This window comes from Planococcus citri, chromosome 1, assembly GCF_950023065.1.
Source record: "Planococcus citri chromosome 1, ihPlaCitr1.1, whole genome shotgun sequence".
NCBI lineage: Eukaryota > Metazoa > Arthropoda > Insecta > Hemiptera > Pseudococcidae > Planococcus > Planococcus citri.
Window position 1 is genome coordinate 55,304,874 of NC_088677.1, and position 26,962 is coordinate 55,331,835.

At 35.3% G+C, this 26,962-nt stretch overlaps 1 protein-coding gene across 1 annotated transcript in view; it reads left to right on the plus strand.

The window, feature by feature from the left end:
- The window catches only part of dysf (dysfusion), a 165,279-nt gene that overhangs the window by 110,516 nt on the left and 27,801 nt on the right, over positions 1-26,962 (plus strand). Inside the window, exons 5-6 of the mRNA XM_065346415.1 lie at positions 13,436-13,615; positions 22,838-23,022. Coding sequence (XP_065202487.1) covers positions 13,436-13,615; positions 22,838-23,022 — 365 coding nt within the window. The remainder of the gene's footprint in view (positions 1-13,435; positions 13,616-22,837; positions 23,023-26,962) is intronic.

Here is a 26,962-nt window from a genome sequence, read left to right on the forward strand (position 1 = left end):
TTCAAATTTGCGTCATACAACGCTAAGTAAATCCGTAATGAGCAATGAGAAATTATCCACGTTTTCATTAGCTGAAAGATGCAACGCATCTAATATATGTAAAGTGAAGTACCGGGACGATGGGCTGGGGACGGTAGTCAGGGTTGAACCTATACGTAAATAACGATACAGTTAATCATAGCGGAATATAGGTATCTTGACCGTGTAGAACCGTAGAGTACATATCGCGTAGTAAATTTTAATATCGCAGACTATACAGTTGGAAATGGCGAATAGTTGTAGGCGTAATTGCGATATAGTATAACGATATAATTAACAGGCAAAGATCAATTTACGACGTTCGTTACGACGTTTTTAAATAACGATTTAATTTAGCTCATTTTCGCGGCGCAGCGCGGCGCTGCTCAGCTCGCGATCGCAACTCTACCTGCGGGGTATATTTTCTCTTTTCACAATTGGCTCCGTGGACTGAGCAGTGTGGAGCTTCGGAAATCGAAAGTATATCGTATATTTGTGAAAAATCAAACGACCGTGATTCAGCAGATTTGTCTTGGGTATTGGCATTGTATTATGTAAAATGATTACAAATGTAACTTCTCACCTCCTCTTCTCTTCCCATGTGTAGGTATTTGTTGATGTACAAATATATATTTTAACGATGGACAATGGGAGGTAGCGTTACCTTTTTCTTGTCGGAGTTCTACTTAGTGTAATAGGCCTAAATTTTTTTTCAAAAAGTAGGTTTTTGCATTTTAAATTATGTACTTATTTTAGATTCCACGATGTCAAACATATTACTCTGTTTGTTGCGGCGAAGGAGTTGAAATTGAATCAAAGTACCTACGAGAAGGACGTCACTCGATAAATTCAGTTTTCCTCCTGAATTTTTCGCTGAAATTTGCCAAAAAGTAAAAGAAAAGTTCATAAAATATCATCCAAACAAAGTGAAATATTGCAGAATTTTCGCAAAAATTCTTTATCAAATGGCTACGTTTACTTACATGGAGAATTCGTTGAAATTCATTGAAATTCAAGTAAAAACTTGTAAATATTTTGAAAATCGCCCATTATGTTGAAAAAATTGTCCGGAATCAACCTCAAAATGACGAACTCTAGATGAAAATTACTAAAAATTGGACCTTTAGGTACTCTAAAAAAAGGCCGAAATGTTGTTAATGAGCTGAATATTGGAAAGTTTTGGGAAAACATCAACAAAATTGGTTATAATTATCTACTTGAAAAGTAGGAAAAAAGTTGAGTATAGGTGAAAAGAAATTGATAAAATATCAGAATTGTGCTAAGGAGTGTTTTTGTGTGAAAATGGCTGAAATTCAATGATAAATTGTGCTTATTTGAAGGGCCATAATATAACTTAACTAAGCACAGACCTCATTAATACGATATAATTATTATTATGTCTGTAGGTTGACGTTGATGTGAGTGTTCTATCAAATGAATAAAAATATTATCCCCCTATTTGAGAAAATTCTGGTTTAGTGGGTCAAGCCCCTCTTATACAATTATTTTTTCTCCTAAATTGCATGTTTCAACTTTAAGAATCACTGCTCAAAGTTTTTAAGAATTATTGTCGTAAAATTTTTGGACCAGTTTTTGAGGAGACAGCAGATAAGCTGAAGGAAATGCTCCAGAAGATTGAAAAAGCCAGTAAAACAAAAATAATGATAATTGATAGGGAGCGCAAGAACAGACCTGAAGTTTTGGAGATTGATGGCGTAGAGGTAGTACAGGACTTGTGTACCTTGGTTCGTTGATAACGAATCAGGTAGGCTCAGCTGGAGAAATCAGGAGTCATAGCAAAGGCGGCGGTGGGAAAGCTCAATCGGATCTGGAAAAGCCATGGCATCACGAGGGTTACAAAACTCAGAATTGTAAAAATGCTAGTCTTCTCCATCTTCTTGTATGCGTTAGAATACTAGACAATACACAAGGCAGATCAAGATAAAATCAATGCATTTGAAATGTACTGCTATAGACTGCACATGCCAAGGATATCCTAGGTCCAGAAAAGAACAAACGCGTCAATACTTAAACAATTGGGAGTAAAGGAAAGACTTAGTACAGTCATCAAGAGATCGATATTACGCTATTTCGGACATATCGTGAGACAGGACAACCTGGAAAAGCTATCAGTCCAACGCCACATAGAAGTCAAGAGGGGAAGGGGAAGATCACCCACCCGATACACGGACTTGATCAAGAAAGCTGCCAAAATGTTGCTGGGAGAATGCACGAGAAGGGCCAAAGACAGAGTATAGCTGGAGGGAACTAGTTGCCAGAATTTCATAGTCACAATGTCCGGACCTGGGCAAGCGAGAAAGAAGAAATTCTTTTTCAAGCTTTCAAATGAATATAAGTATATTCAAGAATTTGCGTGACAATTCCTCACCAGGAAAAGTTCTCTCCTGACACAATTCATTGATCATACAAGATATTTGGTACGATTTTTACTTGTATTTTTTTTTTCAAGTTTGAACAAGTGAAGTACGTATGCTGTAACCCAGTGACTGGATATTTTACTTGATTTTTTCTTTGATCCCCCCTCCCTCCCCAAATGAACTTCTAAAGCCTTAAAAATTTATCAAAATCAATAATTGAAATACTCACCATCGGACAATGTGAAAAAAAGAGGGCGATAGGAAACCTGAAAATTTAAATTTAAATGGATTTTTTTAAATATAGGGGAAATGTTTCCCATTTTTCTTTCCAAAAAATCAATCATTTTGTAAAAGGGAGCATTTATGAAAATGTTTCCTTTCAAACACTTGTCTCCCAATACCGGAATTTTGGGTACATATTGAAGGTATGAAGAAATACGCTTTCTCGGGCGGGTTTCTCATTTCCTTTGAAGCGGGGAGGGGGGAGAGCAGGAGGTAAAAAGGCGATCCATTTTTGATATCTTTTTTTGTACTGCGGTTTCCGGAGCATCTTTTCTGACGTGAATAAATCGTTTTTAAAAAATTTAATTAATGAAAAATATTATGACTTCATGAGTTGATATAATCAGTGGCATTTTCAAAGCAAAAAACATTCGAGTCTCCCCACCCCCCTTACAATCAGCAAATTTTTCAATGAAACATCAAAGACCTGAAAGACTCGAGTCCCGAGGTTAAAAAAGAGCCAAATTGACACGGTGTGACCTTTGCATGGTATCAGAAGGTGGTAGGTAAGGTATAGTGTACCTGAAGTACCATATACCATAAGCGTTATATACACTATAGGCTACATAATGTACTATTTTGTACAGTAAAATTATTATTTATCGTTGATCCGCCGTTTATTACTCGTTCACGTTTACGCTTGGCCTCCGAGCCGCGAGCTCGCTTGTTAAACAAACAAATTGTGAAAAAAAATGCCTCTATGGTTTAAGGGGGCGGGTTGATAAGGCGAAATAGTGGAAGATTTCTCACTGGACTTTTCCGTAAAACGTTACCCAACCTGGACTGGACGCTGCGATATAATAATATAGCCGAGGAAAGAAGGAAGAGAAAAAATGGGCAGCGTCCGAGCGAATTAAAATGTAACGCGAAGAGTTGTCATGTTTATGATACGTTCTGATTATGTTGCGTTCTTCTTACATACATAGCAAAGACCACCTCAATGAAATATACCCGTAGAAGGCTGGACTCGGTGTCAATCATCGAGACGTTTACAAAAATTCATCATCCGCGAGAGTCGAGCGTCTCGCTATAGCAACCAGCACAGCACAGCGCAGATAAATACGAGATACTGTACCGTGGACCGTGGAAATTTATACCTTTGTAATGTCTTCCCTGTTTGCTCTGCCACTCTGCTGTATGGTCGCCCTCCGCTGCGTCGCGTCGTGTATTGATTTATTGATCCGAGCTATGAAATATGGCCGAATCGGGTCCGTCGATGACCACTGCGACTATAATCACGACACCGAGACACTGGCAGGCGTGCCAAAGTACACTATATACGAGTATGGTACATACAAAAATCCTCGGCTTATCTGCCTAGGTATTACAACGCTTTCTGCTAATTGTTGGTAATCGTATTATAACGCTGATACTTTGTGGTATTGTTTTTTTCTGTACGGCTAAGTAATCGAATCCCCTCAAAGATACATTTATCATTCGACGTAGACCTACGTGAAAATTATGCTAAATAACGACCGCGTGATCTACGATACGATAAAACGCACACGATGACGAATTTCCTACCAGCATTTGCTTGTTGTGTTTTGTCCTCCTCCTCGTCCTTAATCGCTATCTCAAACCAGTAACTAAGTATGCATGTCGCATTTGGTACATTTTCGCGAAAGTTAAGCCATCACTTGGAAAGTACATAGGTAGGTATAGGTAGGTAAGGTACGCAATACGTTTGGAGCTAGAGGTAAGGTACCTTGTGTAAGAACACGATGGAATTTACTAAAAAAAAAAAGAAGGAAAAAATCGCCAACAACGCGTGTACAGTGCTTGTCTACAGTCGTCGTCATCGTCGCAAGAGTCTCGGCATAGTAAAATCTCGTAGCCTCTATGAGTACATAGTACATATACCGTACGTGTATTTTAGATGACCTCAACCGATATATACGATTAATGTCATATACACAAGAAAACTATAACTTCCGTTTTTCTTCCAATCTCCTCGAATCGTGTACGCAGAAATTTTTATATTCATGAGTTTCCTGTTCAAAATTGCGTGCTCGTGTGTGCCTGCTTATCTCGAAAGGGTAATCTGCTGTATGGTGAAGGTAGAGGTAAGTCTAAGTACATTGTACGTAGATATACCGAAACTATACAGTCGCCGTAGTAGCTTCGATGTCTGGGCTGCAGTTTTGTGTTTTGTTGTTGTTGCTACAATATCCATATGGTAGGTATTGTTTCACAGAATACCTAGCCTAGGTATGCAATGTTGGAATAAAGCTGATTTAGTACGACTACGATGAATAATGGGAAATCAAGTACCTATACTGTCAGTATCGTAATTCTTTCCATGTTTTCAGCAAATTTAAGAACGAAACAGAAATGTCGAGATCAAGAATCGTTCATGTTATCATTTTCGTGCTCAAAAATTGGCTCGAAATTAAAACACATTTTCAAAATTTTGAAAAAAAATCTCTTTAAAAACTCGGACCGTTTTGATTTTTTTTAAATTGTATTTTTTGATTTTGAGACATTAGAACAGAAAAAAGTTAAAGAAAAATTCTCAGTTTTGAAAAGATTTTTCAATTTGAATCGCGAATTATTACAAGAAATGATGGAGAAAACGCTTCTTTTATTCAAAGTTTTTGCTCGAGATGCTTTGCTTTTATTTTTCAGAATTGAATTTTCCGCACAACTATTGCTCAAATCTCCAACATCCTTCTTTGAATTGCAAATTTTCAAAAACTCTTGCCCTCACTTCGCTCATTCCAAGTTACTCTTCTTCTCAAGAATAAAATTTCTAAAAATTAATATGGTGCTATTGAAGTTTTAAATAATTTTTAAACTTGAGAAATTAGCGGCGTAGGTTTCGGAAAATCGCCTAAAATGATTAAAAAAGTGCCCTTTTTTCAAAAATTCACAATAATTATTACATAAATTTCTGATGCTGCATTTCAATAGAGCACGAATCTTGTTAGAGATTGCATACAATTTTTAAACCATTCCCTCTCTCTTTTTTGTTGAAAAAAAAATGAAAAAATTTTTTTGGTATCATCTTTGAAGGAAGGGAAATGAGTAAATCTTATACATCTACTAATTGTAGAAAATTATCTTAAAAACTTCGTCTATTTAGAATTTTAAAAATTTATGGACACTCTGCAGGCTTGAGGGTTTTTTTAGGGGGGGGGGCGCTATGAGTAGAGTTGATGTGATAAGGAAATTCAATCTGAAAGTACGAAAAAAACAGTAATTCGGGTTCTTGGAGACGGTCTGCATGCTGGAGCCTTCAGCGCGATTTTTGATTCTTTCAAAATTTTGAAATAAAAATCGAGTTGTGGCTTATTTATGGTCTGTTTATAATGCATTTATCCACATTTGAGCCAATTTCCACTTTTCAAGTGGACACTAAGGTGGGTCATTTTTCAACTTTTTTTCGAATTTTGATGGAGCATAGCCAAACATCATGGCCAAATGTCCTCATAAGAAGAAATTTCAATTTTTTTGTCAACGTTTGACTTTCTCCCCTGGGGGGCGGAAGGAGGGGGTCCAGCTCAAAGTTTTGGAAACTTGAAAATTTTCAATGCTTATATTATGTAGGGGATGGGGGGATTCGACTTTTTTTTAGCTTAGGTGATCTATTCGTACCTTTTATCACGTACAAATGCAAATCAGTTGTTCAATTCTTATCAAATGATCATATTTTATAGGGGAAAAACGACCAGTTTAAGAACCTCTATACTTCGTAAAAATGAACTTTGACTTTTTCTAATGTCCTAAAAGCGATCATATACAATCATATCAAGTATGTTCAAGTACTAAAGACATCAAGAGATCACCCGAACTGAAAAGATTAAAATAGAAAAAAATCGGAACAATTTTTCTGTGTCTTATTATTGAAGTTATTTGACAATAATTTTTGGCTAGGATCCATCAAAATTTTAAAAAAGTTGGAAAACAATCCACTCTAGTTTTTTTTAAATTTTTTGTAAAACACTCAGGATATTCGCTTAGAAGTACATAATGCTCAAATGTGGATACTGGATAAGCTCGTTAAACAGGTCTAGGATAAGCCACAACTCGATTTTTAGCTGCGCAAAATTAATTTCCAAGCCTTCTAGAAATTTAAAAATGCTGGTTATTGAAAAGTCAGTCTTAACATTATTAGGGGTTTTTAATCAAGCACCAAGGACGAAAATCGTCTTTCTCATTTATTTTTTGGATGAAATTAACGATTCCTTGGAACCGAAACTTCAAACTTTCAAAGTTCCAACATTTTCATACGCCATCCATCAGGCATCGTAGCCAAATTTTTAAAAAAGTGAATTTAGTGACTTTCATCAGTGAAAAAAGTGACCAAAAAAGTGACCAATTTTTTTTTTTAAATTCCAGCGTCCAGGAGAGCAAAAAATCGAAAAACAAAAGAAAAAAAACGTTCAATATCTCACCTAAAAACTATTAAGTACTTTATTCTCCCGCTTGGCTCCACTGGAAAATCCGTTTTTAAAAACGAGGGCAAAAGCTCTTGAAAATTTGTATTTTGAGAGGCATAAAAACGATGTTTTTTCGTGAGAAGTTTATTTTTTGGCTTTAGAACTTGATTTAAAAAAAATAAATTTCCATCTTTATTTTGAAAAAGAAAAGAAAACAAGCCCGAGCAAAGCGAGGGCAAAAGCTTTCGAAAATTGATGTGTTGAAAAGTGAAAATTTGTGTTTTAAAAATTCTGAAATTGTTCAATAAAGAAAATTCGCATAAAATCCTTTGAAAATGAATTTTAAATAAGATAATTTGGATGAGAAACGATTTTTTTTGTTTAAAAAACGAAAAAAAAAATTCAAAAAAGTGACTTTTTTGGAAGAAAAGTGACCAATAGTGACTTTTTGATGAAAAAAGTAACCAAAAGTGACTTTTCGTGAAAAAAGTGACCCGCTACGATGCCTGGCCATCCATGGATTTCCAAAATATTTGTTGAAAAACCATATTTTACCTCAACCATTTTCATGCTCTCTTCCGCATGAAAACTTGAAGCCAGCTTTCGCTTAGCACACATCTCACCCCAAAAAATTGAAATTTCACTCGTGATATACCTAAGCCCATTCAAGTTTGCGAACCTCGAGCGAATACGTTTTTAAAGAAAACACGACGAAGACGAAGGGAAGATCCGAAAACGCACGCGACTCAGCTTTAGGCTAAAACACGTACTTAAGTCTTGAACGTTTACGCGCTTGGATCTATCGTATAGACTCGTAGTATGTTGTAGATGAAGACACGTAGCGAGGGGGTTATTTGAAGCAGTTCGCGATATCATAATACAGCCGAAGGATGAATTTGGAATTAAATCATCAAAGCTCGTTCGGTGTGTAAAGGTGAAGGTCATAGATTTTTTGAAATTAGCCCGAGACCGCGAGACAAGCTTTCTCGTGGGAATTTCGTAATAAAGACGCGCGTACGATAAATTACCGGGCGTACTCGTACTGTTTTCCTTGCTTTTTGTTATTTTTGTTGTTTTTCAGATCAAAGTAGTTATAATGTAGGTTGTGGTAGCGGCCACGTACAGATCTACACTACCTGGTATCTATCCTATACCTACCTACAAGATGGATTATAAACGCATGCGGCGCATGAATTATGATGAATTGCTTCGTAAATTAATTGCTGTAGGTCTTGGTCTTGGCTTGGATTGGCTTGGCTGGTCGATACATAGGCATATACTACATACGATATACGCGTGATTCAGTGTAAATCAACGTACGAAATACTGCAAGCGACACCGCGATGCCTCCAGTATCGCTTAATGCGCGGATTTAGCCGCTTCCAGCCAAGAATTATGGAGACCGTATAGTGGTTTCAGGATATTAGTAAAATTATAAGAGATTTTTTTCTCTTATTTCTCGTATCGTACAGTACGTAGTAATTTTGTTTCAAACAACCGACCAGCGTTGTATTAGTCTAGATACGAGTATACATACTGTATAGTCGTACTCGTACTCGTACTTGTATTTATGAAAAAACGTAGATTGTAATAATGTGCTATAGATGATGATACGTTCCAGTGCTATATCCGAGCACTTGTTTTTCCTCGTCCAATTGCTCCAAACATGTGATCATTAGTGTTTGGAATTTTTTCACATAGTTTCGCTAATTTTTCTTCCTGTATCTTACTGTTTGTATAGATATATATATTTGGTGATGTTTGTTGACACCCTTAATTGTACGAAGGTGGGTTTCAAAAAAAAAAAAAAACTGCCGGAAGATTATGACCAAATTGGTGAAGGTCCAAATTGTGAGTTGAAAGTCACCCAGAAACATTGTAGATTCGGTGATGTGCCTGGGAGGGCACTATAATTGTGTATGGGCCTTTAAAGAGGAAATATTTTCGAAAAAATCGTGGTTTTTTCGCTCTAGTCTTTGCTCAACCTGTTTTGAAAAAAAATAACCTAGTTCGATGCAGAATCTGAAGTATAATATTTTTTGAAACTGGACCATTTCTTCCCTAAACAACAGGTTGGGTAAGTACTACATAGAACACCCCTCATTGAAGACTCATTTATATCTTTCCTTCAGGGATACCTCCGAAGTTTCAAGCCAAGAAAAACGTGTGCTCAAGGCCTTGCAGACATTTTGAAAAGGTTCTGCGAAAGTCTTGCATTTTGATTTAGAGGTTTTATTAGACACTCTTTTTCTTCAATTTTATTAGTTCAAGTATTTCAACCTGTAGTCAAATTTTCCGAAAAGTCTCGTTTTTCGCCAAAAATTCATAAAAATTGTCGTTTTTTGGGGAAAAATTTCAAAAATTCTCACTTACTCGCGAAAGACTGCTTAAAAGTCTCGTTTCTCTCGAATTTCTATAAAAAGTTGTGGAAAATTTTGCTTTTTCGATATTCGATTGCGGAAAAGTGTCACTCTGCTTTTTGCTAAAAATTTAAAAAATTTCGCTTTTTACCAAGAATCACTAGAAAGTCTCGATTTTTTGCCTAAAACTGCGAAAAATGTTAATTATCTACCATAAATTTGTCAAAGTTCCCATTTTTTGCTGAACATTTCTAAAAAGTTTCGCTATTTTACTATACTTACCTGGACGAGAAATTTGACGTGAAATGAGAATGAATAGAGCTATATTTGTGGAGGCACCAGGGAAAAACACATTTTTAGGTCTATCTGTGGGTACTTTTAATATGTTATTAAAGAGGACCAATAAAACATGTTTATGAAAAAATCACTTTGTTGAGAATTTTTGGACCTCAAATTACTACCGTAACCTGGGGTAACATTGAAGGGTGCGGTTTTTCATCACATTATGCTCCATGGCGGTGGAACTATGAAGAATGGAGCAATTCTGACACCGGGAATAGATAGAGTACACTTTGGCAGTTATTTTTCCTATTTTATCATTTTCAAATAGTGGTTCCAACGTCAATAAAAAAACAAGTGAAACAAATTGGTGTTTCAATTAATTTTAATTAATGTGAAAAGCTTGGTGTCTGGAATTTTGAATTTTCAAATAATGAGTCAAGTGACATTTAGATGTGTTGGTACACCTCCTGACTACAAATTAGCGCATTTTTTCATGTGCCAAAGTTCTCCCTGAGGAATAGAAAATTAATATTCAAACTGGGGTAACTTTGAAGGCTATAAAAAAATCATGAAATTTCAGTAAAATTGGCCAAAAATGCATGAAAATTCCTGAAAACTTGTTAAAAATGATGTGAAAACTTGAAAAACAGCTCTAAAATCATTAAAAAATCATGAAATTCGTTCAAATTGGCCAAAATACAAGAAAAACGCCTGAAAACTAGAAAAATTTTAAATTATCATTTTGGAGCACTGTTTCTTAAATTGAATTGTGAATATGGATCATTTTGTAGGTGCTTGACGCGTATAAAGTGACCAAGAAGTGAATATTCATGTTTTTGATAATTTTTGACCTTGAGCGAAGCGCATTTCAAGGAGCCTTCAAAGTTACCCCAAACACTGGGTAACTTTGAAGAGCACTTCTTTTGGCTTTTGCGCCTGGCAGGAAAAAGGTAGACAACTTCTATAAACACCAAAACGTATTAGTGGTGACATAGCTTTATCAAAAGCACCACACACATTTCCCCTACCTCCGCCATTCATACCTCTAAACATGAAAAATTCTGAAAAATCCTTCAATGTTATCCCAGTTTACGGTACGGAATAAAAATATTTTTTTCATGCAAATTTTGTTCATTTCACGTCAGTTTGAGACATCGTGTTCGTCACAAAATTTTGATGTAAAATTTTTTCCTCTCGTTGAAAACAAAATTAATTCACTTTAAATTATAGTTTTTGAGAAAAATTCTTAGTCACCTTGATGAAAACTAAAAGTAAATCTCATTTGTACGATGAATCTGTGAAACGCGAATAAGCATACATTTTAATATAGATCGTTATCGGTGCATTAATAAATCTTCGTGGAAATCGTGAAAACCCCGGAACGAATATAGCCACATTTTCATTGCTTGCGCACACACGCTCATTTCCGAACAATTGATTAATTAAACCGCATCGATGCCCGATGGTATGATTCATCATTTCGAGTCCTTGAATTGTTCAAGATCCTGTTGGTTATTCCTCATTGTACTTTCATAAATAATGTGTCGACGAGTTACTATTTTGAAAATGAAAAAAATAACCTACTACCTACCTATCCCAAAAATAACCCACTGATGAATCGTATTACTAAAAATTATTAGAATTATTTTTCTGTATTTTATGAATCGCGATAGTACTTATTTGATCAATTTTTGTGAAGAATGTGCTAAAAAAAAAAAACAAAAAACGATAGGCTGGGTACGTTTGTGTTTTGTGTGAATGTATACCTACGTAAATCATTCTGGTGGCTTTAAAATTGTTTCAATTTTTAATATACCTACAAGTAAGTCCTACTCGGGACGAGCACAGACGCCAGAAATATTATAATAATTTTCGATCACGAAATAATTGAAATCAGTCTAGAAAATTACACTCGTATGAAAGTTATACACCTAAACACCACGTGCCGTACGTATATGGAATCCGGTTTCAATTAACGCCGCGGTCGTAGATTCGCGTTAATATCACAGTATCGTTCTGACTCTGGCTAGGAAATTACCGCACATATACCAAGCTATAGGAGAAAAAAGTACGGTATACGAGTATTATGTAGAAATAGAAGGATTTTTTTTCTCCCTATTTTATTTTCGTATGCAAAGTAAAAGTTAATTAAAAGCAAAACGTGCGCTTCGCGGTGCACGAATGATGATGATATAGTCATCAGTGATTATATTATTCGAAAATAGCGATAAATTTAGACCAGTTTGAGTCAAGTTTACCCGCTCTTTTTTTTTCACTCTGGGTATCGTACTTCAAAGTTGGGAAATAAATTCACCTAGAGCTCGTTAGGGAGACAGAGAAAAAGAAGGAAAAAAGATGAAATGATTTAAAACACCTGTGTATCTACGGTTACAGTGGCGCGAAACAAGTTCAAACGGTAAATAAACAGAAAAGCGTATCCAATTACAAATGATTCTCGACTACTTACAACTATGTACAATTGTTTTACTAACTTATACACGGTGATTCGGATAAGACCTGAAAAATTAAAACCACGTATTCTACTCATAAATAGGAGTAAAAAATGTTATACACACCATAGACCAAAACCGCTTCATTTCGGAGTTATTGACCTTTAAAGGGGGCCAGCTGTTTTCTTAAAATTGGGCGTTTCGGCGTCTCTATTGAAAATTTTTGGGGGGTAGGTGGTGGAAAAAGTGAAGTGAGATCTCAGAAATGTAGAGTATCATTCTTTTCTGTTTTGGTCCATAACTTGATGTTTTGAAGTCAGAAATGTGTTTTCTTAGATGAAAAACAATCAAAACTTGAAGTTAAATTAAATTATTTCGATTTTTATTAATGATTGCGGTAGTACTTCTCATTCGACACTCATTAAACTTTAATTTCTCTTTTTTGGTCCATTGGATGCTGAGTAATCAAATTTTTCAATTTTGACAAACTCTCCAATTTGTTAGAAACTAATGTTTTTGAAGGTTTCCTGTACTCAATTATCAATTTTAAATACTTTTATGAAAAAAAAAAATGCTATTCCTCAATAAAACATAATTTATCTCAACCAATATGCTCACTTTGGCAACATCGCAAAATTTGTCACGGTAAATTACGATTTTGTTTCCTAAAAACAATAGAAATTGCTGGTTGGTAAACGATTGCACTTCAAATCAAAGTAGGAAATCGTAACTAAGGAACACTTTTTGATAACACTCTGATTTGAGCTATGTAACAATGCGTAACACATAAGGGAAATGTAAATGCGGTGTTGCCATATTTTACACAACTTTAATTGCAAATATCTCATTAAGGGTTGGTTTTTCAAAATTTTTGCAAAGGAAATTTTTTCTCAATTCGACGAGTAGAATATGTGGTTTTAATTTTTCAGGTCTTATCCGAATCACCCTGTATCTATCGTATTGCTGCCTAGAAACGAGCTTTAAATTAACATAAATCGGATAGGTACTGGCTTAATTATGTGTGGTTTTTATCGAGCTCGTTGATGTGTTTGGAAAATTTTTACAAGGGATGGGAATCTGAGATGAAAGGATTTTCCTATACGCCCTTGTCCATGCTAAGTCTAAATCATTTTTAAAATGAAGCAGAAAAGTATCGGACTGTGTTTTTAAATGCTATACATAATAACCCGAAAGGAAACATTTGAAAGAGAAAAATGAAGATTAACCCGAAGGCTGCATAATTACCTATTATTCGACTTATCTTTGTATGTATTATTTGGTTTCAGGAGGATTTACTCATACATGGTGATAGCGTATATGATATGATAGATAAACAAGATCATCAAGCAGTGCAAAATGAACTAGTCAAAAGTGTACCAACACACGGTGATGATGAAAGGCTATTTTTATGTCGAATGAATGTTTCAAGAAATGCCAGAAGACAAATGCGATTCGGTGATCAAAAAGTATGTCCGAATTATACCTACAGTTATACTTAGACTTACCTACCTATGTAGCGATAGCCTATTACTTACTGTGCATGTATTTATAGACTAGATCGTTTCGTTCGTATTTTCGGCTAGGGCTTTTAATTTACCTATACCTATGTTTTTTTGTTACCTTCGGAGATGTTTAAAAATGTGCGACGAGCATGCGGTGAAATTTTAAATACTGGTTTTGTAATGAAAGATGAGATCATTAGGGCATTGTTTTATACGCTTTATTGAATATTCGATTCGATCATGTAGTTAAATTATGGAGGCACGTGCGCGATATGTGGATCGAGATCAAAGATAATGAACGTTATATGTAGATGCGAGCAATTTCGGAGATCTTTCAAAATATACGTACTTTCGATGTTATGCTTTGAAGAGAAGAGAATTGGAAGCTGGAGGGGTGCATATTCATATATTTTTTGATCTTTACCAGCAGTTTTTGGAAGTATGTTATGTGGATTGTGGAGCATTAAAGTTCGCGAGAAACGAAAATCTTTGTACGATGGGACATCTGATCTTGAAATTTGAAGGGAGTATACTCGTAAATATGTTTGAGGTGAGTAATGGAAATGGGGTCATTCCCCGTCAATTAGACCAAGAAGTGGTAGGGGGGTTCGGCGATTTTTTTGAAATTTTTCCTGTGGAAAGACCTTTCGAAGGGATGACATTGACCAATGGCGCAAATCGCAGCCCTCTAGCCCATTTTTAAAGGCAGCCAGGGGGTGTCAAAATTTTCAGTGATCCAAATCAGTGTTGCCACTTTTTTTCGTACAAAAAGTTCGCTCAAAAAGTTTCGAAACGTAGTTATCATATCGTTCCGACTCTCAAAAATTCTGAAAAATATATATTATGCACAACTTTTCATGCTAAACAACCTATTAAAAAATTGGATGGTACCATGTTGCAAAGTCAATTTAAAAAAATTCAAAGTTTGCGAAAAAAATGCGATTTTTTTATTTAAAACATGAAAACAAGTTTTTATAGGTGAAGTTGACCCATTGGACCCCCCTATTTTTACGTATCTGTTGAAAAAGTTTAAAAACCCCTTTCACTCGATGAAATGAACTCCTCACAAAAAAATCAAAATTCGAAAAAATTCAATTTTCAATTTCAATTATCAAAAAAAGTTTAAATTTATTCAGTTGTCTTATTTTGACCTCTTTCTGACGTATTTCATGAAAAAGTTGATAAAAATTACATTCACAGCAAAAAATAAAAATTCGTTCATTTTTTGAATCTTTTCGAATTTTGATTTTTTTGTGAGGAATTCATTAAAATTGAGGTAAACGAGGCAACGATTGCTTGAAACATCATTTTTGAAAGTCGATGAAGTATCTCAAAATTGGGTCGAACTGTTGCGGAAATCAAAAGTATAATTCCGCCAAATGAAACGATGAGAAACGTGATTCGTGGCTCATAATTAGGGTGCTTATTTTCTTGCTGAAGCACGTTTTTTGCATGCATGCATAAGGAATAGGTAAGAAATTATTTAACCACAATTAATTAAATTTCCAATAATGCGAACCCTATTTGTTGGAGCATCTTTTTTGGCATTTCCTACCAATAAAAGTATGAAAAAACATTTTTAGGCCTTTTTAAAGAAATTTTTCACGTTTTTAGAGAATATTCACTCAATTTTAAATTTTTGTTCCAAACTTGGCTCATTTTTCATTTTTCCCCGTAAAATTTGCTGAACTGGCAAAGCACATTTTTAGCGTTTCTTGGAAAAATAATATCCGATCCCTGCTCATAATTTTTATGATTCGCTTATGAAACAATCGCACGGAATCACATCTGAAAAAATGATTCAAATCCCAACCTTCTATCTTATTGAGGTAAAAAGTTATAAATTTTCAAATCTTTCAAAACTTCAATTTTAAAGAACGTTCCCGGCGTCTCGAAACATTTGAAAACTTATAAAAAATGTAAGGCTTTAGAACTCATTTCTCTCTCCATTTTTTCAACTGTACGTTATCCAGTTCACATTCGAGGGCAAGCAATCGTGTCAGAAAAAATCTAGACAAAATGTACTTTCTTTTAGCGCAAACTTTAACTCTCTACTCATTATAAGTTTTGAACTTGACTGTGAAATTTGAAAATTTTACACTCCTTTCGAAAAACTGTTTTTGAACGAATCCATGATTGTTTCTGTGGCTCAAAAGTTGGGCAGACATGTTCACATAGATTTGTGGAACACCCTGTAGACTGTTAGAGTGTTAGAGGTGGTGAAAAATTGAGTGGAACATCATGCTTGATGAATATCCCTGGAAAGAGGGGTTAAGGAAGATTGCCAGTGAGATGAACTGGCTGCATCTAGTGCCAGCTGAGGTCAGTTGCAACAGCAGTGGCCATGGCCGAAGACCAAGAAGCATGAGGAGATGTGATTGAAAGTCAGAACAGTAAGCTATCCAACCATAGATTTTTAGTAATTTTTCTACTGTTTGTGAAGATTTTCTGCTTTACAACACTTTGGGCATTTTTAGTTCAGCTTTTCTACAAAGGTTTGCTCTTAGGTTTTTTCTAGCCCTATAATGTGTCTCATGCAACTTGCAAGTCACTCATTCATTAGGTAAGAATTTCCAAGTTCGGAAGGTTTTTTCAATTTTTAATTTAGGGAAAGTTCTGATACCAAAATTTGAAATTTTCAAAACTTTTCCAATATTTCCATACACGTGCAGGCACATTATCGTTGGTATACACTTCACTTTATTCCATTTATACTGAATCCATATGTAGATGCAAAAAATCCTATTCACACGACAATAACAATTCGTTCAGAAAGCTAAATACCGGTTTACCCAGAGCAACAAGAATTTTCGCGAATGCGCCACTAAGCAAGAGACGCACATAATTTTAATATTTAATTGAAACTAGTGGATGGGTATGGGTGGTTTTGCATTCGCATACACCTAATGTACCTTACCTTTATATACCTATTGCAGAAATAAGAAGGCAATATCGAAGCCTGGTGTAATAGATTACGGTGTCAATACCGATTGTACTCGTATATTGGTCGGTTCGGCGTTAAAAATCTCAATTTCGCCCCGAACTGGACTCGATCTGAAATTTAGGATTATATTTCCCGATGAGTAATTTATGTTATTGCCTACGAACATAAATATCGAGCCGGCAGTTATATTTTAACAAACTGCTGTAATATATAACCCAACTTACTGATAACACCACCGAGAATATCGCAGCTGAGGTGGAAAAATTCCATGAATAATACGCATACCGTGCGCCGCACTTAACATTTTACATCGTAGAAGTTTTTCAATTTTGTAGCAAATAATGAGCCTTATGTCTTTATTGCAACAAGAGATGTCCTCGCTTTTAAAATGAATTGCCCTATAACCTATCTCAATCTTGGTGACCTGGGAATATGTGTGTAGTGTGTACACACGCTTGGTAATTTTTATTTTCTCGCTTCCCCTCTTCTTTCTCTTCATCTTATAGGTACACCATTTTCAAAGTCTACCTAGGTACTCGTACTATGCACATCTCTCTACTATACGTACGAACAAACCTACCTCGGTGATTTATAAATCGGTCCTATAACCGGTACAAATCATTCTTTGACCACTTCTGTCTTGCTTGTATAATCCGACAGGGTACAAGATTATTTTTAATTTTCTTCGATAAACGATGATTTGACGGGTACCAATGTACTTCGGTTGGCTTATTGGTGTTAGCGTCGTGCTCCAGCATGACGCAAGCTCTTGTACAAAGATAGAAAATACGAAGAAAAAACACAAAACTCCATCGAACGTCCATCGTAATTTGCCTCATCGATAAAAAAAAAATTGTCCTTTTAACTAATTAACGTATAGCATCCGAGAACGTACCATAAATTTTATCCTCGGTGTATGTAGAATTTTTCCCTCTCCTGTATACCTGTGGATACTTATTCTCGACGAAATAAATTACCACGTTCGCGTAATATACGACACGATTTCGCACACGTGTGTTGCCTTCTCTCGGCGTAATACGCATACAAATCCATATACAGGAAGTCATGATACCACCGAGATAAAATTACCACAAAAGGCGAACGGCGAAATTGTCGCCAAGACATAGTATCGTACTTCCAATGCTGAATGCAGCAGTAAGTAAGTAGTATATGATTTAAGGTAAATAAACAAACGGAAAAAAACCTCAAATGCATATGTAGAGATATCGATAGGCTCCTGTTCAACATCTCGTAATTACAAGACGACCAATATTTTCGACATGATAAATTGCATTTTAAAATAGGTAGCCGTACCTATACTCGCCAAAATACATGGCATTATTATTGCTAAAGGTACATACTTTATACCATAGTTATCCAGCCTGAGCCACTAAAAGGTACGTAGCGAAATTAAAATACTCGCCGATTGAAAAAAGAAAAAAAAAAGAAAAAAGCTACTATCTGATAAATGGCATATACATATGCAACAAGTTCGACGTTTAGCCATAAGAGATAACATCGTATTAGCAACGAGCAAATGTTAAAATCTGGCGAGCCATCTTGTCTGGCAATACTATACGCATCAGCACACACTCAATTAATGGTCTCTTACGGGAGTTCTTCCCACTTTCTCATTAGTAACAAGTATCCGGCGAACCGGTGCTCCGATCAATGATGTAAAATAATAAATTGACTGTTGTTTTATGTTTTTCTTTTTGCCAATATCCCCCTCAACCCTGCTCTTACTTCTGTTCTTCGACAGTATACACAATCGCGTTAACTTTTTCTAGCTATTTTGTATGCGTTTAATTAAATGTAAGTATTAGACGTATGATGGTGAGGAAAGGTTAAAACGTACTTGTGTATTCCCATAAAATTATTTAAAATTGTTTGACTGAAGATTTTGTGAATTGGTGTTTGTATGTACATATTTTGAAAAATTCCCCTTTCAAACTAATTTTGAAAGAGAATCCAACTCTGAATCGATGACGCTTTTTAAGGCGTTCGATTTTTTTCAGTTCACCGATTCCATTGCACCTCGTGCTTTTTAAACACCATCAAAAGAAGAGCGATCTAATTCGAAAATTTGTTATAGGTATAGGTATATATACTACTCCGTAACCCTTCAGAACCCTAAAGAAGTTCAAAGGATCTGCAAAGGAAACCCCGATGCTTCAAAACGCAGCATTTAATTCCTTTTTTGTTGACTTTGACTAGCCTTTAGGAAAAATTTTCATATCACGACAAAATTAGAATGAAACATTTTTTCATTGAAATGAGATAATTAGGTGCATCTCATTCTTCCCTAAAAATTCTCAAAATAAAATTTCAACTACTTTATTTTCCAAATTTTGCGCGCCTTTTCTCTGCAGCTAAATTTTTATTTCATTAAAAATGGAAATTTTTGCTAATTCATAGATAAGTATTTCCTTTTTGTTTAAAATTTCCGAAAATTTCCGGTTTTACCAAATGTTTTCTGAATTTGAAAATTCCAAAATGAAGATTTTCGAAATCGAAAAGCCTGCGATATCTGACCCTACCTCATTCCAATTTTGTTGTCATGTGTAAATTTTTCCTTGTGAGCTGTCGAAGTTCTCCAAAAAAAGGGAATGAAATGTTGCGTTTGAATTTTTCCCTCATGGGTCCTAAAAAAATTAGGAGTTGATCAAAAATGGAAATTTTTCGTGATTCAAAAACACATTACCTTAGTCTTGTTTTTTGTCAAAAATTTCAGTTTTTTTTTTTTTAAACTTGTTTGTGAAATTTCTCAAAATCGGAAACTTTGTCATACTGACCCTTTCTCATTCCAATTTTGTTATGATGTGAACATTTTCCGTTGTGAGCCATCGAACTCGTCAAAAAAAAGGAGAATGAATGTACCTAATGTTGTGATAAAATTTTTCCTTCGTGAGTTCTCCTAGAAAGATTTAAGACGAGGAGGTTGAAAAAATTCTCAGATGATTAGAGTTTTGTAGCAAATTTCCATCAACTTGGCCTCTCGTTTCCGTTTGCATTTGTTTGGGTTTGGAAATCAACATAGGAAAGTAAGTGATCGTTTTGAGAAAATTGAAGGAACCCTTGATGTCCAAAGTAAAAAATGATCAGAATTCAATTTTTTTTTCAACCACCAATACGTAATTTTTCAGCCTAACTTTTCGCTTCACAATGTTTGGAATTTATTTACTAAATTACTCTCTAGCATCAAAGGCAATCAACTGCAAAAATACGGGCATGGGAAAAGAATAGAAAGGAACAAGACTGTCGATTCAGCGGTTTTTCCAATCCATTTTTGACAGGAATCGAAAAAGAGTCAACATAGAGTTGGAAGTTGAAAACAAAACCTTTGCCACCTCTGACCGTACCTAATATTACCTAAGTTGTACCTTCTACCTTCCATGGAGCTATTTTGGAAAATTTGTGGTTTTTCCATAAAATTCCCCATGTGACTCCTGGCTCCAAATGAAAATTCCGAGAGTTTGATTGAGGCTCAAAAGAGCTCATTCAGCTCGTTGGGGTGCGTTGAAGTTCATTGAGGCGCATTAGTACATCTCGTTTGTTGTTCGGATAGGAAGGAACGATAGCGTTGGAGTTCGTTGGGGATTGTCGGCGCTCTTTAAGACGGTTAGAGTTCATTAGGTCTCGTTGCAGTTCGTTGGGGATCGTTAGAGTTCTTTGAGATGCATTGGAGTTTGTTGTTGAAACTCATTGTCATTGTCATTCTCATTACCTAGAGCTTGTTGTTGTTTATTGGGACTCGTTAAGGTTCGTTGAGACCCGTCGGAGATAGTTAGGACACATTAGAGTTCGTTGTTGGGACTCGTTAAGGCTAGTTTCATTTCGTTGGGACTCGTTGAGCTACGCTAAAGTTCGTTAAAACGCTTTGTAGTTCAAATAGTTCAATGACATGTGCATTGGAGCTTGTTGTTGGATCTCGTAAAGGCTTGTGCAGTTTATTGGAGCACATTAGAGTTCGTTGGGGTGGCTGCCGGCTGGAGTTTGTTAGGATTTTTTTACATACAGTTCCTTGAGACGCTTTAGAGTTCGCTTGTTGTTGTTTAATGGGGCTTGTCAAAGTCAAAGCTCGTTGCTGTACATTTAGTCAGTTGAAATTCGTATCAAGTAAACTCAACAATGACGAATTTCAAAATTCTTGCAGTTTTTTTTTGCAGATATTTCGGAAATGATTTTCCTAGAAAAAAACTACTGGCGTAATCGACCAAAAATTTAATTTTTCAAAACATTATTTTTAATTTTTTTTTTTTTTTAGTGTAAAATTCCCCAAGTTTTGAACATATCCAAATTTTTCAAAAGAATTTATGTCAGCTCTGGAGCCTTTCATCAAAATCTGAGATTATTTTATTTTTGCCTCACCCCTCTCCGTCCAAACTCGCAATAGCACAGATAGATTTCGTTATTGTACAACTTGGATTTGTGGTGTGATACGAGAGTATGAGCTCATTATTCAAAAATCCTATACTAAAATAAAACAAACGACATTATGCAGTATGTACATTTGCAAACACTTGATTTCATTGAAATCGAACGTCATTAAAAACAAACAAGTCATACTTATACGATTTATCCTTGGTCGTATAATATTATTATTGTGGAAATGTCGCAGCACCCAGCACGTTGATGATGAGCGCACTTAGGCTTCCTGTTGAGGTAAATCACGCACAGTAGTAGGTTAAACACGCGATCGGGGGCGGTTGTGTGGCTATAGTATGGAAAGGACAAACTGATGATTCAATTCGATTACCAAACGACTGTACGCGAGATGGCGTGAATTATTTAGCGTGTCGATTATTTCCCACGTTGGGAGTTCTGCAAGAAAGAGAGATGTACGCGTATAATGCTGTACGTATAGTACTAGTATACTCGTACGTAGTATGAGTTCTATGCTGTGTGAGTAGAATCGTGGAAATTTGTCTGCATGCCAATAAAATATGTCAATCGGATGAACTCACGCGTACGCGTACTCGAGTACTCAAGTACCTAGGTATATACCTGAACCTGGCTATATGGTAAAAGGTGTCGAAAAAATCGCCAATACTATATATCGCGCAATGGACATCGAGTCAGAATAATATATAAATCTTACATGTCACCAGCACGTTTAGTGTACGTTTTCTACACCACGCAATTGTATACGCGAATACGTACAAATTAAAGATGAATTGGTATTGTGCTACGATGAGGTGGTGGCGCTGAAGGTGGAGAGTGGCGCGGCACATGGCCTTTTGTAACTGCTGCTGTGGAGTTGGTCGCCTATGGACTGGCATATGCTTAGGTATACGTACTAGTATATGAAGACCATCAATTCGTAATAAACAATATGTACGTAGATTTAATTGAAAAAGTACCCAGCTTAACCTTAGCTTAATTGTTGGAATACACCTTAACAATACACGATTAGCACCCAGTAACTAGAAAATCAGTTGCAGAAATCGATATTAATTGCCAGTGTGGTATGAGATTCCATTGAACGTACCTTACCTATAGATATACTATATGTGTATATACGATTTCAAGTCGGAATATATTTAGATTGTATTCGGTATTGTTTTTTTTCTTTGCCTCCGCTTTTGCCTCTCTCCATAGGTTGTATAGGTATTGAGTCTGTTTGCGAATGTGGTATTGCTTTACCAATAATGTACCCGCGAGTACACGTTCTTTTAAATACCTCGTTGCTGGAATACCATCATTAAATGTGGTCTCAAACGACTAATGTATTAACCTATGACTGTATGGCTAAGGCTATGGCTACGCTATGTGCAATTCCTTATCGACAACTATCGTCGTCTATTCATTATCTTTTCAAAATACTGCACTTTTAAGAAAAGCATTATTCTATTATTTTTAATGGCACTGCTACCTATGTGAGGAATGAAGCTAAAAGATACACGATCGAGATTTGTTCCGCGTATACGAGTATTGGTAACAGTATAGTGGCCTTATTCTAACCAAAAAAAATTTTCACCCTGGGTGCCAGCATTTTTATACAACATTGGGTACCTATCTATATCCATCTGTGTTGATTTATGAATATTCATGATCATGATACCCGCTAACAATGTTGCACACTGTACTTAAATTGCCAAAATATACGTCTATGGGATTGGTATACCAGATACCTACTAAAAAGTATTGTTACGGTAGCATAGCATAACATAGGCTTTAAATGTATTATTTGTAAGGTCTGCTTATCAATCGGGCTAATCAATCGATTTGTTTTGTTTAAGGTGATTTTGGTACAAGGACATTACCTATCGTATCTACCATTATGTAGTCGTAATGAGCCAGTATTTCTAGCAACGTGTACACCGATAGCGATGCCTGAGACTAGAGAATGCGTTGTTCAAGGTGCCACCAATGTGTTTACTTCTATTCATTCGATGGACATGAAATTTATACATGTGGATCGCAAGTGAGTAATTTTTATTTTTTGCATTTCCGTATCCTACGACCTACTTGCCTTACTTAGCAACTATGTAGCTGTAGCTAGTAGGTTATCCTACTCTATTGAGGCTGCAAGAAGGAATCTGCTTGTGAGATCGCGGATTGTGATTATTGTACTGGAGACTGAAACTGATGCTCTATGACTTGAGGGAGAATCATGAAAGTATAATACTTCTCTGGGAAGAATAAAAAATCTCACAATTCAAGCACCAAGTGTCAGCTTTTTGGCTTGGAACAATATTCAGGGATTTTTAAGGTTGAAAGTGTGGCATACTTATCAAATTTCAATCCCCAAAATTTCGTGACCACTCTTAATTTCCAGAAATTTGACCGAGGCTCTAGAACTGTTCAAAATCAGCCGAAACTGCTTCGATGATAAGATATGCTGCATGCCAATTTTCAAAGTCTAGTTCAATTAGATGAACAGTTTTTTTCATCTTCCCTGAAAATTCTTCAAAATTCAAGAAGTCAACTCAGAAACCTAAAATTTCGGGATAATACATATTTTTGCATGTTTTTGTGATTTAGTTTTTTTGGACCCAAAATTGCGTTTGTAAAAGAATTACAATTGTTTGATTTTCTACACCGTTCTAGCCTCGGTTGTTGGCCAAAGTAAATCAATTACTTAGATGTCAGTACAAATAAAATTTATCTGGCCATTTCGTTTTTCTAATCAAAGGTGTCTTACAAGCAAAACAGTATAAAAAACAGGACATTTTCTCGGTTATTCAATCAGTGAGAGGGAGGGGGGAGGGAGGGGGGGGGTCTACATTTCTAAAGATTTTTTTCATTACTCAAAATTGCATTAAAAACTTTTTTAATTCAATTTTTTTTTTTAATTTTCAGTCTTTTTTCCAATTTATATAATTTCCTAATACCTACCTAATCTTTTAGAAAAAAAATTTGAAGAATTCGAATTCCTAAAAAATAGAGAAGTTTGATTTAAAAGATTCAAAATCAAGGCATTTCTCCAAATATTTCAATGTTTTTCAGAAGGGGGGGGGTCAAAACTTTTTCTGATTGCGTCCTTTTAATTCAGCATCACAATAACGAGGCAAAAACCAACATTAAAAAGAAAGAGACAATGAACGAAAATCTTCTAAATTGAGTTGAAAAATGGAAAATTAGGACAATTTGTCAAATGCCTATACTTATCAATTTCAAATGAGTAATGGGAAGGGGAGGTCAAAATTTTTTCAGATTTTTTTTCTTTCAAATTCTACATCATTCAAAAAAACTTTAATTCTGACTTCTTGAATCAATCGGTGGTAGTTTTGAGATAAAATCTTGAACCTTCAGTGGGTTCTTAGCTCTTCTGGTGTTGAAAAACTTTCATTGGAAAAGCTTGAATGAAATTCAGCTTCGACTTTTTCGATCGGTTTAAACACAAATTTTCATAAACGTTCAAGTCCATAAAGTGTTTCTCGAACTGGAAAACTCAAAATTCCGTTGAAAGATTCAGAGTGACCTGAAACTGCGACTGAGTGATTTGAAAGGCTCAACATTGGGTATGAATCAAAGTTAGGATTTTTATGTAGGTATTAGGTTAGTAGGTAGATTTTTATTTTTTTTTCATCAAAATTGGTTTAATAGACGTGCTGAAGAAAAATGAGCATATACTTAGGTATGTTAGCAAAAATTGATTTTAAAGAATTGTGCTGAAGTCGAGCGAGTTTTTTGTGCTGAATTTTATTTGGTCTCTTGTGAGATTTTTTTGAGGCATGAAAAAATCTAAAAACTTGCTGGACGTTTCGAAATATGTAGGTTGAAACTGCAACCAACGGATGCGGGGGTGTTTGAAAATTTGTTATAATATAACAGTTTAATCATAAATTAAAAATTTGATCTTCTTCTTGAGAAATGAGCCAATGAATTTTCAAATAGGTAATTAATCAAAATTCTGAAGTTCATTTACCTTTGCTGCTTTTTCAATTTTTTTCTGCCCGGTTCAAAATTTTGCTTTTGGTTGAGCTCTTCTCACCTTTGTGAAAGTTCAATTTACGAACTATTGCGCAAAATTCACAAATGACTCGTGGTTTCGTGCTTTTCTTTTTCGGATAGACTAATTCATTAGGTATTTTTTATTCGATGAAATCGTTGAAAATGCATTTCTGAACTTCGATCCGCCTGAGCGACGACTCCTCAACTCACGGAAAACCTGTATCAGATTCAATAAGCTGTATCCTTTTTTTTTTTTTTGAATTTTTTCGTTAGAATACGTAGGTAACGATTTTTTTAAAAGATTAACCTCAGTGCATCGAGAAGTTGAATAGCTGAACGAGTCTTGAAGACGATCGCTAAATATGAGAAAGTTAGCACGGAATCCTAGGTTGCTATTAAAATCTGCATCTATCTCAAAATACGTGTATTTTCGCAATCTGGCAAGAGTTGAAAGCTTTGCTGAAGAAAAAAATGAAGAAAAAATCGTGCAATCGAAGAACTATCGCTCCAAAAAACATCACTTTTACTTGTACACCGAGATCAAGTAGTACACATAGTATCGTTGTAGGTTCACCTCGAAACATTTTAACAGATTAGAAATTTCTCATGGACATTTTTCATCTCTTCATTACTTATCCGATCTGTATCTGCGAATGCTCGCTTCCTTATAAACGAGAAAATATGGCACCGCGTATCTCGATACGAGAGGATAAAATGTATATATTGTGAGAGAATCTTCGATAGGTTGTGGTTGTGCTGTGTGAAGGGGTAGACGAAGCGAGGTTCATTTACTACGCTAATTCGTACAGTAAATCACGATGTTTTTTTATTTAATTAGCAAACTCGAGCTTCGATCATTTAGCTCTTTTTTTTTCCTCCGGAGTTTGAAAAAGAAAGAAAAAAGAATGGTCGATGTTATCAAATTGGTTGCGCGTTTTGGTCGTGATTTTTGTTTTTATTACTCCATAATATGCGCATATTTAGTGAATAAACGAGTAGAAACTGACAGGTAGCTGAACAAGCAATCAACACGAATGTAAACACCGAGTATTAATTAATTTTTACGTTCGGTATAATTTTACAATGTATATTATATAATTGAGTATCGTAAAACAGTTTAGATACTATGATAAACCTTAAGTGTTTCAATGTTGATATACGTAGGCTAATTCAATCGACGAATTTCATCCTATCCTGAAATAAATGTCAGTATGAAATTTATTTTTACGATACATATCATATCGCGTTTAAATTACCGGTTACTCGAGCGTGACTTTTTTAGACAAAAAAAGGAAGAAAAAAAATAGAAATTCGAACGTTTGATGTAAGCTTACGCGATGATAAAAACTAGACCGAGAATTTTTTTTAGCGATATGTAGGAAAAAGTTACATTTCTGGTACTTCTTATTAAAGGAATACAGGAATTGAAAATGTAGGGAAAAAGTAGGTAGACGCATTTAGAGAGAAGTAATCTGCGTACCTATAGTACCTATACGTAGGTATTATGCTTTTATTACTTGTATTTTTTTTTTTAATTACAATTGAGATTTGATATATACGTTACGCGAGGAGTCGTTAATAATTCCATAAAAATTCTTCATTTCTTTTCACAAATAACATTATTGTTATCATTTACATATGAGTATAAAATACCTTTACCTAAAAGCAATTACCTAGTCGAATAGTGGTCCTGATGCGTGTTTTTTTTGGACAGATAAACACGTGTACCAACATAAAAGCAACATTAGTTTAAGCTGCTTTAAACGGTTTACTGTCCTAATATCTACACGCTTTCAACCGCAACGCTAATGGAGTTAAAAATCAAATCTTTTTTCAAGTATTTAACGCCAGACTGTTCGATTTTTTTAACGTAACGGTTCAAGTATTGGGTATATAAGAGTAAAGCCGGTTACTGACCTATACGACATATTTCAGGGTAGAATTATCTATCTCTCTTTGTATGTATT